Source organism: Anomalospiza imberbis, chromosome 5, assembly GCF_031753505.1.
Source record: "Anomalospiza imberbis isolate Cuckoo-Finch-1a 21T00152 chromosome 5, ASM3175350v1, whole genome shotgun sequence".
In the NCBI taxonomy this organism is placed as follows: Eukaryota; Metazoa; Chordata; class Aves; order Passeriformes; family Viduidae; genus Anomalospiza; species Anomalospiza imberbis.
Genome location: NC_089685.1, coordinates 66,753,491 through 66,769,443, shown reverse-complemented (window position 1 = coordinate 66,769,443; position 15,953 = coordinate 66,753,491). Strand labels below are relative to the sequence as shown.

General features: G+C 39.5%; 1 protein-coding gene across 5 annotated transcripts in view; it reads left to right on the top strand.

The window, feature by feature from the left end:
* Positions 1-15,953, top strand: part of LOC137474798 (potassium voltage-gated channel subfamily KQT member 1-like) — a 407,224-nt gene that overhangs the window by 29,212 nt on the left and 362,059 nt on the right. For all 5 annotated transcript variants that reach the window (XR_010999499.1, XM_068191686.1, XM_068191688.1 and 2 more), the window contains exons 4-9: positions 686-764; positions 2,582-2,678; positions 7,850-7,990; positions 13,050-13,160; positions 13,464-13,559; positions 14,335-14,463. Coding sequence is in view for 4 of the 5 variants with exons in the window: in XM_068191686.1 (XP_068047787.1) it covers positions 686-764; positions 2,582-2,678; positions 7,850-7,990; positions 13,050-13,160; positions 13,464-13,559; positions 14,335-14,463 (653 nt within the window). In the remaining variant the exon portion in view is untranslated. The remainder of the gene's footprint in view (positions 1-685; positions 765-2,581; positions 2,679-7,849; positions 7,991-13,049; positions 13,161-13,463; positions 13,560-14,334; positions 14,464-15,953) is intronic.

The window sequence follows — 15,953 nt, the reverse complement described above, 5'->3', positions numbered from 1 at the left end:
AAAGAAATGGACATGCTCACTGAACTAGGATGAGGGAAAATAAAGGATGCTGGCACTGTAAACTCAATCTGTCATTTGCATTGTATAAAGCTAGAACTGTGTAAACTGCAGAGTTGTGGAAACAAAAAAGAATAAAAAAAGGAACTCTGGAAACAATTATTTTTTCATACAAATAAAGACAGATCACAAAGTAAACTAACAATTCAGATTTTTTTTTTTATTTAGCCAGCCTTTGTTCTGACAGTTCCATTAGGTTTGAAAGCTTGGCTTCACAGCTTTGATACAGCTTTCAAACTAAGTGTATGTGTGTATGTATGCATGATACTCAACTTCATGGATTTCATTATCGTGTGATGCAAACCCTTGCATTTCCTCTTGGATCAGAAGTCTTGAGCCAAAATATGGGTTCATTTCTAGGGTGCACAAATGCCTTTCCATTTTTTGTGGCAAGCAGCCTAATCCATCAGGTTCTTTGAAAGGTCTGTTACTGAATTCATCCTGGAAGAAACTGTAGCCACTGGGGTTTTGATGTGAAACTATTGTATAGACTTAACATGCCCACCAAATTTCTGCTAACAATTTCTTTTTTGAAGTGCTTTCCTTAGTCTGTAAAAAAATCAAAACAAAAAAACAAAAAGAATACTTTCTTTCTATTTTGATAATTTGTTTGTTTGTTTTTTAACAGATCTGATTGTGGTAGTCACCTCAATTATTGTTCTGAGCATAGGATCTAATGAGCAGGTGTTTGCCACCTCTGCAATAAGGTAGGTTCTCCTGTCACTGCAGCTCTTCACTACCACAGAGGTTATTAGGTGTGTATCTGAGTGCCTAATTCCCAATTTAACTGCATTTCTGATTTTCCTAATACAGGGAAAGTTACTCTATTGAAACACTAGGCAATGGAGGTCTGGGTGCTGTTGTGCTTGGTGACTGGTTGGGAAATGAGTGCAGGAGCAAGGCAAATGAAAAATGGTGGAAATGCTGAAGCCAAGTGGAAAAAATGAAACATTGTGTCCTATTTAAAACAGCAAACAACCGTCTCTCTGAGACAAGAGAGAATTACACAGCATTGGGTATTTAAGAAGTAATCCAGACAGCACTTAACTCGGTGCTTTTTGAGTATGAGTAGTTACTTTGTTTAAAGAGTAATTATGCTTTGGTGAATTTGTTTTGCACAAGTAACTCACACCGTACATGAAGCAGAAACAATTGATGTCCACAGTGTTTGTTCAGCTTGCATCAAGTACTGCAGGCTTGTTTTGGGAGGTGAAGTGAGTAAACAGAAGAATGATAAGCAGTAGGTGTACGTCCTACTCCTAACCTAACTTCCAAGATGTGTTGCATATTTTGTCACAAGCCTCTGTTTCCCAGTGCAGTGGAGTCACTGGGAAGTGGGAATGTCCAGTACTGTCTAAACTGTCCAGCCGTGTAGGCAAACACTGGGGAGAACTACATGTACAGAGTGTTTTTAAGATAATTCTTACCATAGAACATTCATCCTTACCTGATGGTAAAGACTCCACCCAGGCAGCAGGAATATCAGCTCCTATAGGAAAAGAGGAAGATGCATGTGGACATACCAAGGGTTGGGGTTTTTTAATTTAACTAGAAGCATCGGGAGGACTTCAGTGAAAAGGTCCTGTGTGTTTATATGTGAATCCAGTGGGTTTTGGGCTCAGTGAAGCCTTTCCCAGTGCTAAGTCCAGAGTCACTGTCCTACACCTCAGAATGTTCTCTGAATCTTAACCCACACCCCTGCAGTGTTATCCTTGCTCCACTGAAAAGCCAGCAGGGTCAGGCAAGTCTAAATTAAAAATTGAAACCTATATCCACAAAAAAATCTTGAAGATTGCTAAAAAGAGCCAAAAATACTTCTAGTGAAAAATTTTCAGGTAGATGAATTCAGTGTTCATCCTTTCCTGCTTTTCACTGGTTTATTTCAGGGATAAGACAGTCAGATGACTGTAGGCAAACAAAATTCATTGTCAAAAGAGCAACTAAATGAAATATTTGCACAGAATAAAATTGTGCTGAAGAGCCATATTGATAATTACATTTATTTAGTTGAAAATATTTGTAGCTTATGATTGATTTAGTTATTCTTCTAAAACACATAGGATTCTATTTCCGATGATATCAGATATATTTCAGTAACTCACACAACAAGGATTTCAGTAATGCCATGTTTGATTCATATTCTGCTTTTGACAAATAGAGAAAAAGGTTTGCTCACATTTATGTTATCAGAGCTTAAAGCATTGGTTTTCCTTGGAAAGGAGACATTTAAAGTTTGAAATCATAGAAATTATGCAGATTTACCCTGATTTTGTTTGTTTTCCCATTAAATAATTGTTTTCATAGTCAATATTTCTGAATAAATTTGACTATAATGAAATGTGATCTAAAAACAGAGATGCCTCAAGCCTGAGATGCCACTCCAGGAAGGGGCGGTGCTATCACAGTTCTTGAACATGGCAGTGTGTTAGTGGACATAATCAGTTGTGGGTGGATAAGGTAGTATTGTCCTCAAGCATTTTTATGTGATTATTGCATTTAGTTTAATGCTCCACTTTCCTTACAGGGGGATTCGCTTTCTCCAGATCCTTCGGATGCTTCATGTTGACCGCCAGGGAGGCACCTGGAGACTCCTGGGGTCAGTGGTTTTCATCCATCGTCAGGTACCCAGCCTTTAAACATCCCCTGCATTTCATTGGCTTCAGTGAATTCGCTCTGTGGGCTTCAAATCATGGTCTGGTGTCTTGATTTCAAAAGACAGGTGTCTGCTAAGGAAGGCAGGAGCTTCTCTTGAAATGGAAAATGTAAACCCCCTCCCTCCGAGTTATTGTAATTTTGAAATTAAAAGGGTCTCAGGCAAAGATACAGAATAGGAATAAGAGTTCTTTACTAGGAAAACTAAAAATACAAATGCAATAGTTCAAACAAACAAAAAAAAAACAAACAAAAAAAACCACAAAAAATGACAGAGTCGGGATACAACCTAACACCTTGTGGGTCAGGGTGTTGGTAGCAGTCCAATTGAAATGGTGGCTGCAGTCCTCCTGGAGTGTCAGGTGTGGTTCTGTTGAAGCAGTGACCCTGTAGAAATGGGTGAAGTTTTCCTCTGAAGGTCCTGTGGTGGTGTAGATGGATCTGGTCTTCCTCTGGGAATCCAGTGGAGAAGAAAGCTGCTCCTCTTGGAATCGAGTGGGGAAAAAGGCTGCTGTAGTGTTTGAACTCTCAGATTATATCCAGGTAAGAATGCTTGGCTCCTCCCCCTGGGTGGAGCATCTCCCAATGGGATGATGTAACTTTTATCAGTCACAGTAGTGACACTTAATGGCCCATTAACAGCAGACATCTCCCCTAGGGAGGAGGCTTGGTTTGTGGAAGAGATAAAGAAAGCTGTTCAATTAACAGAAGAGAACTGCCACACCTCTAACAGACTGGCAAATAGAATACACATGTATCTTACAACCCAGGACTGCTGGTTTAAATGAACTGTTACATTACAAAAGAAAAAAATACTTTGAAAGTCCTTAGTGTATTTCTTCCTCCTTTTAAAATGGGAAGGTATTTTTGCTATTCAGGGCATTAGCTAACAGGGTATAAATACCAGTGTTTGGGTTTATTAATTAACTGTTGTACTCTTTGATGTTATCCCTCAATGTAATTTCTTAAATGCAGTTTTGTGGGCTGCTTTTCATATTGCAAGTATTCTCCACTATCTCTGCAGAAGATGTGTTCCTAGCTTGGTTTTCCTAGGGAAAACCAAATGCTAATGGGAAAGCCTTGCTAGAAGAAGTCAATTATTTAAATATTTCTGTTGTGTTCAACTTGAATACAAAGTTTTTTAATTCATTCTGTAAATAAAAAAAATGAACTATGTTAAGATGCTGTTTAAGAAAATTAACTTTTTCAAGGGTGTGGTCACAGAGGCAAATGTGGCTGTAAATACGTCCATGTCTGCTAAAGCTTTGAAACAATTTTTCTGTAGGAAAACTCATTAAGCGTCAAGAGTTTAAAAATCTTGCTGCATATTTTAAAATATTTCTAATTGAAGGCTTCTTTTTGAGTCTTCATGGAATCTCTTTACGATTAGCTTTATCAATATAATGGAAAATTATATCATAAGCCTTGAAGTCTTTCTTCTCATGGCATGCTGTGGAGGGCTAATACTCTGCTATTAATCTCCACATCCCTCCCACTTGTTAGGGTGGTTAACTTGTTCTTACGAGTGTAGATTTGTTCTTCACATACTGACAAACAGTTACAAATTTCCATGCAGACATTTTTAAATTTTCTATTTGGAAATCTATTTTTCTGGGACAGAGAATGTGCTGCTCTTAAACCAAGCCAATAATTTAATACTAAAAGTTAATTTTCTTCCTTTTATTTTTTTTCCCCAGTACAGTAGGAACCTTTATGTCACAATGGCTGTGCAGAAGTGATGCACACCAAAGTGCTGTGGGATAAAGCCTCCTTTCATACTGTACAACAGGATGACTTTCAATGCTCCAAGTCTGTGTGGTTGTCATTTATTATGCTTGCATTGCCTGGGTATCTTGCTAGGGCAGAGCTTATATCCAAATAACTTTCTCAGCATTTGCTACCCTTACTGACAGAGCCATTTGAGAACATTTTATTCCTGTGGGTGTTCAGAGTTTTTAGTCAAGAATCAGGAAGTACTCTCCAAAACACAACACTTAAATCTTATGTGTCACAAGCATAAGAAAAATCAATGGTTTAAAAGGAAAAATAAAATCTTGGAAAAGAAATTTATGAGTAAAGGCACCTGAAGTTCTGCTTATCCAAAGAAGTGATTATGGTGATAAATAAAACTCCACAGATCTGTAGTACTTATCCAAGCAGATCACCCACTAACACATTAAGAAAAAAAAATACCAAAATACCAAGCACACAGCTCTGTATTGACATTGGACAAGTGTAGCTGAAACCCTAACACGGTACCAAACGGAAGGAAAAATGGAACCTTTATTCTTGTCCAGCCTCTGAAAGAAATTTTTGTTTAAAAAAAAAAAAAAAAAAAAAAAAAAAAAAAAAAAAAAAAAACCCAAAACAAAAACACCTCAGCTGCTTTTTCTTCACAGGCAGAGTACAAAGTCCTCATCTATTTTGGGATTTTTTGCGTTTGATATTCTTTCAGAAAACATGGGCCCCTAAACCCTTAAGCAATGTGAGAAAATGAATTCACATCTTGGTGCCCTGTGAAAATAGCAAGCACTTGTACCTCCCTGGGCCCTGAAGAGCTTAGTAAAGTTGTCACCAACAATTTCCATGTGTTTTGGAATTTTATGTATAGCTCAATTAGCTCACTCAGGCCTGATTTGGCTGGGATGATCTTCTATTTTCAGCAGGCTGAGCTTATATACCAGCATTTCTTGCCAAAGGCAACAAAACATGAGTCAATATCACATGTGGTGGTGGAAAGCTATGGAGAAATCCTGAAAAACCATGTTAGCCCCTCAAACTCCAGGTTGTGAGCCTCTAGGTTGGTTTCACTGCTTCCTCACCTTGCTTTATGAAGTCTTTCACTGCTCTTAGTACAGGAGGAATTCTTGTATTTTTCCCAAGTGTTGAACTTTGTATTGTGTGATCCTTATTTTAACTGAAAACGGAGATATAGCTGAGTTTAAAAAATGTGCTGACTCAACTCTCTCAGTATTCAAGTTTGCCTTTGTGCATTTCTTGTTCTTAATGTTTCCTGTGTGTGTGAATCTGAAAGTCCCTACTGCAAAGAGCCATTTGTTTTAGGCAGCACGCTTTATTCTTAAGCTCTTATCTAATAAAACCCACATAAATATGTAGTTTTAAGGCCTGATGCCTGCACAATTCCCTTTGTTTTGTGCTCATGTCTCATGAAGCATGTGTTATTTAAAAAGCTTCTGATTCTCCCTTAAATAAAGTATGCATGACATTGCTGCCATTAATAATGCTGTTCTTAATAATTAAAGAGTCTCTCTATACATGTGGAACATGGATTGGTGACATTTAGAGTAAGTCCAAGGCAGTTGCATTTTCATCTGGCCTTTATTTAAAAAGAATTCTGTCTTCAGATGAATAGTACTGGAGCTGAGAGGTGCCAGTAGTGAAATAAACTCAGTAGTTCTGTTGATATTTCAGCCACTTTGAAAGGATTTCATAAGACTTTGCTGTTTTCCTGCCTGCTTCCCAAAAAGCCAGCACTTAAACCAGAATTATTCCAATTATCATCTAGAGTCAATTGTGTGTGTTAACAGAAGGAACTTTTCAAAGCAAGTCATATCTACAAGTACCAGTGCTCCGTTATCATGAGATAAAGGTGAGAAAATAGAGGTGACCAGCAGAGAAACTACTGAAACCCCAGGGTTTATTTCCTTTTTTGGCTGCCTTATTTAGCAAACAGGTCTGCAAAAAGTTAAGGCTTAAATTAAAAGACTTGGCCATGAGCAAGATGAAATACTATCAAAATTCATTATTTAGATCATCATTAAATGGTTAGAGGAAAACCACCAATTTGTCTTTGTACCAAGACTACTTAAAGGTTTCCTGAACCCAGATTTTAATTAGTGCTGTAGGAGAAGAAGGAATATTTACATTTCCTGCTGCGGAATGTTGGTAGTTGATATGAGGGCTACCTTTGCCCAGAAAGCTCTTACAGGGAAATGAAAAGAAAGAAAGAAAAAAGAAAATCTGAGGGAAGTTTGATGATAAAATGGAACCTTCCCTTACAAACAGTTTAAGAAACATGGGTAGAGTATTACAGAAAACCTGTGAAAACCTGACATACTTTAAAAGTAGGGGCAATCTTTTCTGGTCAGGTTTTAATTTTAAATGTGGCAGTGTTTTCATTCTCTTATTGGCTGGGACCCAAGGAGAGAGAAATTACTGTCAAGAACTTAAGATGCCACTGAAGATGCAGCACAACATTGTTTCCTGATAAAGATGGCCAAATTTGTGCAAAGAAAATAAAAGAATGATGCGTGCATGTAAGCTTTAAGTAATTAGAATGAGCTGTTTTCCCTCATAACTAGGTATTGGATTTCCCTGAGGGGCAGGTGGATATCTCATTTAGCTCTGCTTTTAAAAGCTTTATGCATCTGTGACACCACACATTTTGGCTTGTTTAAGTGCACGAGCACTTTCTTTTTTTTCCTGAGGACTGTGAGAATCCTATATCTAAGTCACGGCAGGTCTGACACAACTCTCCTGCCCAAAAATCTTTAGAGAAAATGGTATATTCGCAAGGACTGTAACATGCCCTCACAGAAGTCTGCTTTAGCCTTGTCCTACAGGACTGAAAACATGTCCTCTACCTAGCATGGTATGGTATGATATTATCTTTTAACATGAAACTGTTGAGCATCACTATCCAGTCTTAAGCAGTCTAAACACCAGATACACAGGTTCACTGCTCAGGTATGGCCATAATCACAAGACATGGCTGCTATTTCTCAGTGCGCTCTTCAGAAAGGGCATTTCTGAAGCTGCTTTGCTACTTTTAAAATGTTTAGACAGTTAGTATTTGAGTAGACAGTTAAGTGAAATGATTCCCATTCCATAATTAGGAGAGATGTCCCACTCTACATTTAGCTGCCCCATGGATCGAGCCCAAAATGATGGCTTTTTGAACTATTTAGCCTGGTATGAATAAAATCCAAGTCAATGTTTTAGCTGTTTTACTGGAGGCAAATGTCATACCTGAAATAGAACATATTAATTTTTCTCCTGTGATGCAAAAATCCCACAGATATTTGCAACATTTTACAATCATAGAATATATATACACATATATATATGTATGTATATAGGATGAAAACCTCATATACTTGTTTGTTTTCTCTTTTAATAGGAACTCATAACTACACTGTACATTGGATTCTTGGGGTTAATTTTTTCATCCTACTTTGTTTATCTTGCTGAGAAAGATGCAGTTGATGAAGATGGAAAGACAGGTTTCTCCAGCTATGCTGATGCCCTTTGGTGGGGTGTGGTAAGTCCTCACAAACAAATGTGTATGCAAACAGGGCTCAAGGTTTTCTGTTCAAGTTGTGATCTTTTCAGAAAAACCTGTCATTTCTTTCTTTGCAGAATGTATTTCTGTAGGGAAGCTTGACAACCTCTTCAGAGGGATACAAGCAAGAATATAGAAATACAATTAAATTATTGGGGTATTAAATTTTATTGTGAAAACAGGTTAGCAAGTTCTTAGCACAGGACACTGAATGCTTACAGATATGAAAATTCCACATGTCAAAAAAAGTAAAAATCCCCTTCAAAAACTATATCACTTCCTTTAAACTCTACTTAGTTATCTGCAAAAGGTGCATACCTGAAAAACTTATTCTATATGTAAAAGTTGGGTTAATGACCCTATTTTTTTTTCTTTTTGTGTAAAACTCACTCTCTCAGTAATAATTCAGACCTTGATGCGGGTTATAGGTTCCTGTTTTTTGGTTTTTATCTTTAACTTAGATGCTGCATAAGTCTCTACTTCAATGAAGTACACAGAATTATAGACTATATTACATGTAGCCTGAGTCACCACTCTGTAAGTGGTTCACTATAAAAATATTTTAAACATGAAATTCCTGTCATTAGGTTGTCAAGTGTTCATTTCATCTGCAGAGTATCACATATGACTATGCTAAACAGTACAAATCCAGAAGAATCAAGTGAAAAAAGAAAAATCCACTCATTGGCCAGATGGACCTAATGATCTAAGGTGCTGGGAAGCAATGAAACCATGAACCAACCCATAGAGATATCACCTGTTAAAGTCCTCAGTGGAAATGGGATAAAATTTTAAGAACATGAAACCTCATGGTTATAGCTGTGAAGCAACCTGTAGCTAGTGGAAGAAAATAATGAGTGTCTCAGAAGTAGAGATTGTGCTGCATTTTAAATGAAAAACAATAAGAGTATAATTGAAAGATGCCCCATGCCAGCTTTACGAGAGCAAACTAGTACTCTTACTCTCACTTATTCTTCCATTATTTGAGCAGTTCACCTCAAACACCAGTGGATCACTTTTAGCATCCAGTTCTATCCATGTATATTCATGCACAAGTAATTTCTGCATATGATAAAAATTCCATGTGGACCCAGGGTACTCTTCCTACCTTTCCTTGGTTTTTTTTTTTGTGTTTTTTTTTTTTTTAGCTCTAGTTTTCCAGAATTGCTTCCTTAGTTGCATTGAATATTTAGATATGAATTAGAAATATTTCTAATCACTACAAGCTATTGCACTGATATGAGTAAAGAGTTAAAAAAAATAAGGTTAAAAAAGTCAGAGTGTGTTTCTACAACAGTATTTTGGACTTTGGGAATTTAAAAGGAGTTATGAAGACCATCAGAGAAGCTTAAAATGCACAGTACCTTGTTGAGATAGCTGACTTGGGATCTGTGTTTCAAAGTGTGTGGATCAGTGGGTTTTGTTATTTTCCAAAACTTGACTTGCTTTGTGTAGTAGCAAGATAAAATCAGCTCCTCTTTCTCTGGCTGTGTTAGGAACACTGTTCAAATTGTTGTGTAAGCTTTTCAGGCATCTAGGCCTCCCCAGCATATAGTGAGTCACGGTGCAGGTGCAGTTCACAGCTGGAAATAGGAACAAAGTGAATCAGTTTCTTTTCCTTTCAAATCTCCTGGAACATAGAAACACAGATGTGGCGTTACTAGGGAGTGAAATTTGATTTTTACTTTTGCCTTTCAAAACTGAGCCATTGGAAAAAAAAAAAAATTGTTCCAAGTCTTATGTGTCTGACAAAAACCACAGAGTATATTATGGGGAACATTTTGCTTTGAGGAGAAAGTGCAAGCTTGCTGAACTTGATACAAATGACCTGAAAGGTTTAAATACAGAGAAAAGAGAAAATAAAGAATGAATGAGAGTTGGAATTAATTGCTAACTACATTCACCTGCTTCAGTTAAAGGCAAGGTTTCTTCTCCTAGATTTGGCAGGCAAACAGGTTAAACTGCAAAGACATATCAAAGGCTTGTATTTCACATGAAGCCATTCTTGGAAGTCGTAGCACGTAGGGCATACGTAAAAGCACTTCCAACAGCATGGGCAGTCTGCCAGAATTGCAACCTGTGTCACAGCAGTTGCCTGGTCCCTTTTGGCTATTTTTTATCTTGAGGAAAGAAGAGCACATAGGAGGCTTCTCTTCTGCTTGCCCTCCCTGCTTGCCTCTTGCTGCTGGTAATGCTTATTTGCCTTGCTGCAAACTCAGCTATTCTGTACCACTGGACTGGAGTTAAATACTTGCTCCAGTGAATTGGTGTTAATTGGCACAGGTACTTGGGATCAACTGCTCAGAATTTCCAGCAGTAAATTTCCATGCCAGAGGTAGTAGTTGGAATCCCTTTATATTTAGTGTGGTTTTCTGAGGTGTGCAGTTCGGACTCTTCACACCTGAGGACACCTGTCTGTCTTTAAACATCTGAGCAGCCCTGTTGACTTCTACTTAATCAGAGTTCTTCCCTTTTTGAGGCATGCATGTGTGTGTTCAGAGCCTGTGTTAGAGCCTGTGCACAGAGCTGGAATGTGCCATCATAAATCTCTGTTACAAGAGGTGTCATTTTTCAGAGTCAAGCTCTCCAACATTCTCTGCTCAGAAATACTGATAACTTAGGGATGTATGAATAGAAAAAAAAAATTTTGCTGTGATTAAAAAAAACAGAGAATTACATAATTTATAATCCTTTCCATGTATTCAACGTGCTAATTAGATTACCAACAAGGAACCCTCTTAAGGTAGCCAGGGAAAAACTTCCTGAGACATGTTCAGGCACCTGCAGGAGTCTGCCAAACAAGTGCCTGCTGTGGAGGTGGAAAATTCATCTTTTCTGTGGTTACAGATTTCATGCTGTCTTCCACAGTAAAATTAAGGCATCTCAGTATTACTGCAGTTTGGTTTTAAGTCCTGTGTGCTGGACAACTTAGTGAAAACACCAACAAAAACCACCCCAGAAAAACCAAACTATTCCCAAAAAACCAAGAAGCCTTTCATAAGAAAAAAGAGGGGGAAAGAAGGGAAAAACCACTAACTTTGAATGGTCATCTGGGTACACTGAGGAGCTGAAGTGCTGTTAAAGAAACAGCTTTAACTTCCTCCACTGCCCAGAAACACATGCTGCATTTCAAAGTTGAATTTTCGGGAGTCTGATTTAATTTTGGGGACTGGCAAACTCATTGTCCTGCTGGTAGCACACAGCACTTGAGTCACTTGACCAGCCACATTAAATCTAGACAAACACCTGGCAAGGCAGAGCTCCTGTTGAGAGCAGTTTGTAGTTCAAAAGAACAATATTCATTCAAGGATATAGCTACTACAAAGTGGTCTTCATCAAGTGGAAAATTCATGATGAATAAACACAAATATAACTATTTTTGGAACTTGGAAAAACTAAGTTTGGTAGTAGTTGCTAATTTTTTCCCTGCAAATCTTTCTTCCAGCTCTGAGAGTAGGAGGAAACATATTCTTCCCATGCCTTTATTGCTTGATAGTTTCTGCTGAGAAGACTATTTTTGCATAACATCTAAGCATTTGTCAGCAAAATTTTCCATAAAAGGCAGCCTCTTTATAGTCAGTGTAAATTTACATATTCTTTTAAGTCTGTTTTGGCTGTGTTTCTGCTACCATTCAAGGCAAAGTGAAGGGAGGGGGACTAGGTTTGGGGCTGGTACGTCCAAATAAGAGTACATTTTTTCTATTTACAGCTCTCCACAGTGGTTAGTATTGATGACAGAGCTCTTCTGTTCCTCACCAGAAGGTTTTCACTTCTAAGGGATTCAAGCCATGTTTCTCACACCATTTTATGGCAGCATCAGAGCTCTGAGGATGCTGAAAACCCAACACCCCCATGGCCCAGGGTCTGTGTTTTAGACCATGGTCTGTGAGTCTTGTCCTGCTGTGACCATGTGGTGCTGAGGCCCCTGTCAGTTGTGATTCCTATGGCTTGCTGTGGGTTCTTTCTTTGGGATCGGCTGATTATCCCCTTCCATTGGGCAGCAGGGGCTCCTTGTTACATCACAAACCTTTCTGATGGACCAGTCTCCACCTGGACCCTCTTTTCCCCCCTGCACCAGGTCCTTCCTGACCTCTGGCTTATGATGAATTCTCTTTCATCCTGCTGGGCCTCTTCAGGAATAGCCCCAAACCTCTATCCCACTCAGGTCCTCCTGCCTCTGGGGCTTTTCAGGGCTGGCCTGCCACCTCTGCAGCAAGTCCGTGTAGAGCAAAGTCCCTACAGGTCCCAGACCTGAGGGCATTAATTGACCTAATGACCCTGACCAGCATGACCCCACTGGTGGTGCTCCATGCACACCATTTCAGCAATATTTCAATATTTCAGCACAGGAGAGATTGTCTGTAGCTCAACTGCAGCTGTGTCTAGGTATGGGCTCCCTCAGTCCTGATTTCCACCCATGGGATGATGCCCGGCTGTTGTCTCCTTCCTGTGGCTTGTGTGCTGACCACTTGATCCTAATCCTGACCCGTGTCAGACCTGCCTCGCTGTGCTTCTGCATTATAATCCAGACTCTGGGGCGGTTGCGCTTCCTGCCTCTGTTTTGCTTGAAAGGCCCTGGGTTCTGACTGGAGTGATGCTGCCCTGCTGCCTCTGTTGTCTCCTTTGACTGTGGGCCCCTTCTCCCTGGCCCTGATAAGCAATATCAGATCCAAGTTTAAGCACCTTATGGCTTAAACACAATTCTGAGTTGCCAGGTCCTGTGTTTGTGGGGGAGGAAGAAAGCTAAGCATAGGCCTCAGCTCTGTTCAGGTCTAGCTCTACTGGCAGGCTGACTTTGGTAGATAACACATCCTGGAATGGTTGTGTGTTCCTCCTCTTGCCATGAGGATTCAGTTGGGATGGGTTAGTTCTGTCCTTTTTCACTCCTGTCAGCATGGGTTTCCTTATCCCCAAATCCACACACTTGATTCACACCTGTCTCCTGATACTTCACTTATTACTTTCCCCTTCAGTTCTTTTTTTTCTCATGCTTTTTGGAGAAAAAAACCACTAAAACAGATGTTTGTTCCTGGTGTAGGTAACAGTCACAACAATTGGCTATGGAGACAAAGTTCCCCAGACGTGGATTGGGAAGACAATAGCTTCCTGCTTCTCAGTGTTTGCCATCTCCTTCTTTGCCCTGCCAGCTGTAAGTGGAATTTAAATCTTTTCATTAAAGGTGTGTCCACCTCTGTGAATGCCTCTGGCTCCTGTAACCTGTGGATCACAGCATTAAACACATGCTGTTTATTGAAGTTACACAATTCTGCTGTTGATCTGCTCAATTTCAGATTTATTTATTGGAATAAATAGAACTCTGACAGTGTAGACATTTGAAAATTCATTTTAGAAAATATTTTATTAAATGCCTGTTTATTCCAGGTGCGAAGTACTTTATTTAGGTATGTAAAGCTATATACATGTCAGAATAGTAATTTTGTTATTTTGTTAGGGTATTCTGGGGTCTGGTTTTGCCCTGAAAGTCCAGCAGAAGCAACGTCAGAAGCATTTCAATAGACAAATCCCAGCTGCAGCTTCCCTAATTCAGGTAAGGCCACAACAGTAAGATACTAAAATACCTCAGAGTTTATTGGAGAGGGAGTATGGCCTGGAAGTTCAAGTACTGAGAATCACTATTCCTAAATTTAATATAGATCTATAACTTGTGTTTAGCCACTTTGTCACTTTGATCCATGTCAGTAAGTAGAGAAAATGAGATAATTGCCTCTCCCTTTCTGGAAGCTGCACTATACCTGATATTCACAGGCGTAATGACACTAACTGGATGCAGTGAGTATATCTAGTGAAATACTAAAAACATAAAAAAAATCTTCATTATAATATTTAATTCATAACTTCCTATTTATGTTCTTTTAGGTCCTGTGCATCTGCCAAATCCTGAGGTGATGAATGTACAAATACATGAAAAAACACTCCTGTTTTTAGAAAAAATCTCCCAGCATAACGTTCCAGATGATAATATAAAGAATTAAATAGCACAGTGTACAAACATTCATTGTGGCACAGTGCAGAAAAAAGAAAACACAGCATTCAGTGGGGGATTCACTTTGATTCAGTTTGATTTATTTGGGGTATTTTTTTGCTGTGGGTAGAGTTTGATCCCAGCTCGTGAGGGGAGCACACTGAATATCTTTGTGTGATGTGTGTGCGTGTCCTCGTGCAAATTGCATCCACCGTGGATGTACTTAATCAGGAGTGGTGTTTACCTGGGGGCTTTGTTGTCAGTTGGATTTGCTGCAATATTTGCCGTGCAGGAACCCAGTGACTGCTCCTGGACTGAGGTTCTTTGGGTTTCTTTACAGACCCTGTGGCGCTGCTACTCAGCAGAGAAATCCTGCACCTCCACAGCCACCTGGAAGATCTATGTGACAGCTCCCGTGCAAAATCCCAAAAAGTCTCCAGCGCCATCTAGTCCCGGTCTGAGAAAACAGGTGAGAGTACTGGCGGGGCTGGCTCTCTGCCTGCTTTTCATTTTAAATTATAATTAACTTGCCAAAAGCCTCGTGAAGAGCCTGAGCAGTTTGGACACCTGAAATACGTTTATTTTCCTCCTGCCACAGCCCAATTAGTTTTGTTTTCCTTAAAATATTCTTGAGGAAAGAATGTCTTCTAACTGAATTTGCCTTGTTGGTCAGACAGGTACCAACTCTCCATTGTTTTATCCCCTTGGGAGTCTCCTACTTTCTCAAAGCACAAGACGATGGTGCCGCTTTCCCATTCTTCATTCATTTTTCAAGGTAGTTCATACCAGAAGAAGGAGCAAACCAGTTAAAAAATTATGTTCAGGCTTCAAACGTGGCTGACAGCAGCTACTCTTCTCTGAAGTACTCTATGCTGCTTTTATTTCTTCTGAAATTAGGGCAAATTCCCGGGCTGTGAGTGCAGGACAGCAGAACAGTGGTTGTCTGCAAAGGTGGAATTGCCCACACCCAGTTCTGTGGTGTCATTGCCAAGCTTGCCAGAAGGGCAGAGTCTGCAGCAGGTCCAGCTCAGGGACCCGGCGTTTCCCAAAGGATGGGCAAGGCCTACCTTTAGGCAGTGGCACGCCACTGGAGCCTGTTTCCCAGGGAAGAAGGGCTGTACAGTTCCCCCTGGCACATGGAGGAAGCTGAAACAGCCTGATCTGTGCCCATGTCTGCGTTTTGGTGTTAGTGTGACCTTGCTTTGTCACAGCTGGGGGCAGGAAAAACAGGAGGAAAGGGGTAAAGCAGAAGTAAGACTCCTGTGTGTGTTGCTGAACAGCAAGCAATCCATGGTTGGAAAGATGGGAAAAATGTATTTTCCCCTCTGTTTTCTCTAGTGATTTCTATAATATATGATTTGTCTGAACCTCCCTGTGCCCTGCAAGCCCTCATTTAAGAGCACAGTAATGGCTCTTTCACCTCTTACCAAAGGATCTTCTTCTCTTGTTCTTTCTTGGTCTGTGACTTCCTATTTTAAGGTCTCAAATACATACTGATCATTTTGTGTATGTTGTAGCATTTTTTTCTCCAGAGGACACCTATTTTCTTTTCCTGCTATAAGAACCTGTGGTTTTTGCTTTTAGAAGTATTTTGATGCGTGTCAGTGCATCCAGTGTCCACAACAAATACCTATTTATACCATTTATCCCCCTTTTAATTTTGAACATGCATTTGTTTAACTGCTGCAGAGCTGAGCAGAAGAAGGAATTCTAAAAATCTGAATGTAGACCATAACAAAATAAGAATTGGCTTAACTTTAGATCAAGTAGCCTTGTCCCATATGTGAATATCTTTACCCTGCAGCTCTGTCTGTTGAACCAAACCTTAATTTTTCAGTTTAAAGTACCAGTTATAGTGTATTTATTAGGCTGTCTTTAGGCTTCTAAAATCAGGAAAACTGGAGGCAGGAGGAAGGATTTCTCTTCTTCTGATGTGCCTAATTTAGCCTTTTTGGCAAA